The sequence below is a fragment of the Mastomys coucha genome, unplaced genomic scaffold (assembly GCF_008632895.1).
Source record: "Mastomys coucha isolate ucsf_1 unplaced genomic scaffold, UCSF_Mcou_1 pScaffold10, whole genome shotgun sequence".
Lineage (NCBI taxonomy): Eukaryota > Metazoa > Chordata > Mammalia > Rodentia > Muridae > Mastomys > Mastomys coucha.
Genome location: NW_022196892.1, coordinates 5139863 through 5143970, shown reverse-complemented (window position 1 = coordinate 5143970; position 4108 = coordinate 5139863). Strand labels below are relative to the sequence as shown.

The 4108-nt window shown below is 40.7% G+C and overlaps 1 protein-coding gene across 29 annotated transcripts in view; it reads left to right on the top strand.

The window, feature by feature from the left end:
• The window catches only part of Cadps (calcium dependent secretion activator), a 470401-nt gene that overhangs the window by 223515 nt on the left and 242778 nt on the right, over nt 1–4108 (top strand). For all 29 annotated transcript variants that reach the window (XM_031345056.1, XM_031344954.1, XM_031345138.1 and 26 more), the window contains exon 5: nt 2986–3219. In XM_031345056.1, coding sequence (XP_031200916.1) covers nt 2986–3219 — 234 coding nt within the window. The remainder of the gene's footprint in view (nt 1–2985; nt 3220–4108) is intronic.

Sequence of the window (4108 nt, the reverse complement as noted above, 5' to 3'; positions counted from 1 at the left end):
TACCTCAAGATCTCCATGCCAAGATTCAGGTTGGAAACTTGTATCTCTCAGCCTCCAGATTAGGCCCACAGGTGAGCCTTCTAATTCTGGATTGTAGTACATTTCAGATATAGTCAAGTTGACAACCAGGAATAGCCACTACACCATAGTTTCATAATACTGGAAGATCAAGGTTAAGGCAGCAGCAAATTCTCATCCCCTTCTTTGGTTTCTAGACAGTCATCTTTCCACAATGTCCACACATGGAAGAAAGAGCAAATGCATTAGCTGTGGCCTTGATGGAAGGCAATCATCCAGTTCATAACGGCTGTGTCCTTGAGGTCTCATTATAAATGTCATCATACTGAGGGTTAGGGTTCATACAGGATTTGAAAGGAAAAGAAACAGCTGGCCATTTCAGTAAAAGATACCCAGAAAGAAAATGATAGGAGTGACCCAACATGGAGACTTGTTGAAGTTGAATGTTGAAGAAGGCAAAAGGCTGAGAGTGACCACGGAGCAAGAGAAAAGGGAGACTAGCCCTTAGGAAACACTCCCCTGGCTAAGGCTGGAGACTGGCCCAGCCCACAGGTATCACTCAGCAAGCATTAGAGGAATATCTGCGCCTACTGAAGTGAAGGTGCTCACTCACAAGAGAAAAACCCTCTTAGCTAACTAGTGGTCAGGGGAATCACTGAAAGGAAGAGGAGATCCCAGGTGTATTGGTTTCATTTCTTTTGCTGTGATAAAATAACTTTGACAAGCAGCTTAAGGGAGAAAGAGCTTAGTTAGGCTTACAGTCCCCGACAGAATCCATCATGTCAGGAAGACATGGCAACAGGCAGGATCAGGAAGCAGGTTGATAACATCGCATCTACATTCAGCATACAGAGAGACAACAGTAAATGAAACCCCAAAGTCCATTCCCAGTGCCTTAGTTCCTCAAGCAAGGTTCCGCCACTTGATGGTCCCTTAGCCTTCTCAAACAAAAGGATGCCAGCTAGGGAGTCAAGTGTTCAAATACGTGTTCCTATGGAGCACATTTTCTATTTAAATCGCGATACCAAGGAACTGGAATTCAAGAGGACATGCTAGACCACGTGGGAATTATAAAGTTGATAGAAGCCAAGCTTCATTTCCATGATTCTGAACGGCTTCTCCTGCTTCTCTTCTGCTTTCTCCTTCCTGTATGCTTTCCTCTAGCCCCTTCCCTTTAGCCCTCCTTCTCTATTGCTTGTCCTTTCTTTCACTCCTCTTTGCTTACTCATTATTGGATTGATTCAATATGGCAGCGAACGCTCAGGGAAATGTTCATGTTGTTTCATCTTCATTGCATTCTTGATGCTTCTCAATTCAGTTGCTTAAAACAGTGAATCTGCTTGATTGCTGGTCAGTTAACAGAATTGTTTAGTTGACTTTAGTTGAGCATCTGGGTAATCCGCATCTTACTCCTTGGCATGAAGAATTATCAAACCAACTCATGTCTCATGTGCTCTAGATCAAGGTCGATCCCAGATATATGGAGATTTCGTAATCTCTCATAGAAACAAAATATTCTTTCCCATAAATAATGTGATATGATGTCGTGATGTGTAGATCTTCAGTGATGTTATAGGAACACTGAGTGGAACCACACTAAGTTTGGAGCCAATTCACACATATTGGTTACTTTTCTTGTTTCTAGACCCAAATATTTGATCAGAAGCAAGCTAAGGAAGGAAAGGATTCTTTTGGTTTATACTTTGAGAGTGCAATCCATTGGCAGAGAAGGATCAGCAGTAGGTGGTGTGAGGTGGCTGGTGCCAGTGTGTCCAGTTAGGAAGCAGAGAACAATGAAGATTTATAGTCACTTTCTTCTGTTTAGTCAGTCCCCGATACCCATGGAATAGGTGGGTCTTCAATTACCCTAATACAGAAACACCTCACAGATATGCCCAGAGTTTGTTTCTATGCTGATAGACACTAATTCCCATTCTTTTAGCAATTAAGATCATGAATCATCCAGAGAATTTTAAAAGCAAGGTATTGGAGAAAAGTTTATTTGAGGTTATAGCATCTGAATTCTAGTTTCAACCTTGCTTGAAGCTGAGCTTTTCCTGGGACATTTCCAAGCCAATCAGTTTCTTGAGTTGTTTAAATTGGATTTGTCTACAACTTGTAAAATAGAAAGAAAGCCAAACAGGTTTGTCTTTCCTCTCACCCTATCAATTATAAGGCTGTAGAGTAGGGTTTCATGGGAAATTTTATCTCCGAGCTTGGAAGTGGCTCTTTAATAAGGTCATCAATCCAATTTAAGGCACTCAGAAAACTTAGAGTTCTGAGTGGTCAAGCATGTGGCATGATTAGAGAGAGTATAGCCTTTCCATCAGAAGCTGGAGCTGAGAGGGAGAAAGACAGTGGCCAATTCTTATGCACTGTGACTACTTTCCTGGACACTTGCAATCAGGATTTTCTTTACTTTGTTAAAATTTTCAATTTTTCTTGAGGACAGTTAAGTATTCGTCATAGAAATAGCCACAGGCATGGTTGAAACATCTCAAATGAGCTACTTTTGAATTATTTATGGGAGAAAAATCTCTACAGATATCCAGAAATAGGGTGTGCTTCTGTTCCCATAACTTACAAACAACTCAGCTGCATTTGATAAAGACGGGGAAAAAAATGTTGGAACTGGGATTAGATTTGAAAACAAAACAAAACAAAAATCGCTCATTTTTCTATCCACAAATCCAATTTGCTGGAGAGAACCAGGGCAAAGATTAGAGCTATAATCAAACATTTTATTCTTCTTCCTTACTAAATGTCTATGTCTGTGTTCCTACCTGTGGAGAGATTATAACTAACTAGGAAAAGCTGGCTCCACATCCAGATGGAATCCTAACACACTTCCATAACACCAGGGTAAATTTGTTAGTGGTTGATATGGTCAAATCTGTCTGTGGTGTGCAAACCTTCTATGTGAGTCAGGTCTCTACTCTGATTATACTTTGCCCTTTCTTTTCCAAGGAACGCAAATTTCCTAAGTTTGTATCCAAAGAAATGGAAAACATGTACATTGAGGAGCTGAAGTCCTCCGTCAACCTGCTCATGGCCAACTTGGAGAGCATGCCAGTGTCCAAGGGTGGAGAGTTCAAGCTGCAGAAACTTAAACGCAGTCACAATGCTTCCATCATTGACATGGGTGAGGAGAGTGAGAACCAGCTGTCCAAGTCGGATGTCCTGCTGAACTTCTCCTTGGAGGTAAGAACTCCAAATCTGAAAGTGTACTGGTGTGGTAAAATAGCTAAGGAGACCCATGTGTTTAGCACAGCAAATCTTGCTTTCTCCCTTTGGTCCTAGAACAGTTTTTAAATTAAGAGCTTACTAGGATGGGTTAACTAATCAGCAAGTATACCATCCCTCACTCCTGGAGTCCACCGTTCTCCTAAGGAGGTGCATCTGAAGAGCCACCTGACAAATGTAGTTTTGAATTATTTTCCCAGTCATAAGGCAGTACTCAAGGATTCTGGGAAGGCTTTTTGAAACTTAGAAAGCTCATGTTTTAGAAGCTACATTATCATTTGAGATGTGAGATCTAGAGCAGTTAGAAATATTTGTTTGTTTTTGTTTTTATTTTTCCCCATTGTCTTTCCTGGTGGCTATAAGGTTGAGTCCTTGTGAAGCACTCTGTTCTGCTTTGTTTTGTTTTGTTGATCTCAGCCTTCAGAGTAAGATTTGGCCTAGGCCAATTCAGAGGAGTGCTCTGCGAGAGTCAAAGCACTCCTCTATATTTCTCCCCACGTTGGCTCTTCATGTATTTCCTTTTAAATGATGTTGATCAACTAGCATCAGACTTCACTGGGAAATTGGTTCAGACAGCTAGAACTACTTGGTCCCATCTAACCCAAGTCTATAGGTAAATGGAGGATAAAATGACACGGCTAATTTAGAAATTAAGTTAGCATTTTCTCAAGAGGCTCAATATATAACTGTGATGTTTTCTAAGTATTCTATGCTCAGATACCAAATCAACAGAGCTAAAGTCACATGTCCACACAAATGTGTTTAGATAATAGTAACAGCCTTAATCTTACACAATGGATGAATGGATAAAAGAAAAATGCAACATGTGTGCATAGCAGAATACTAT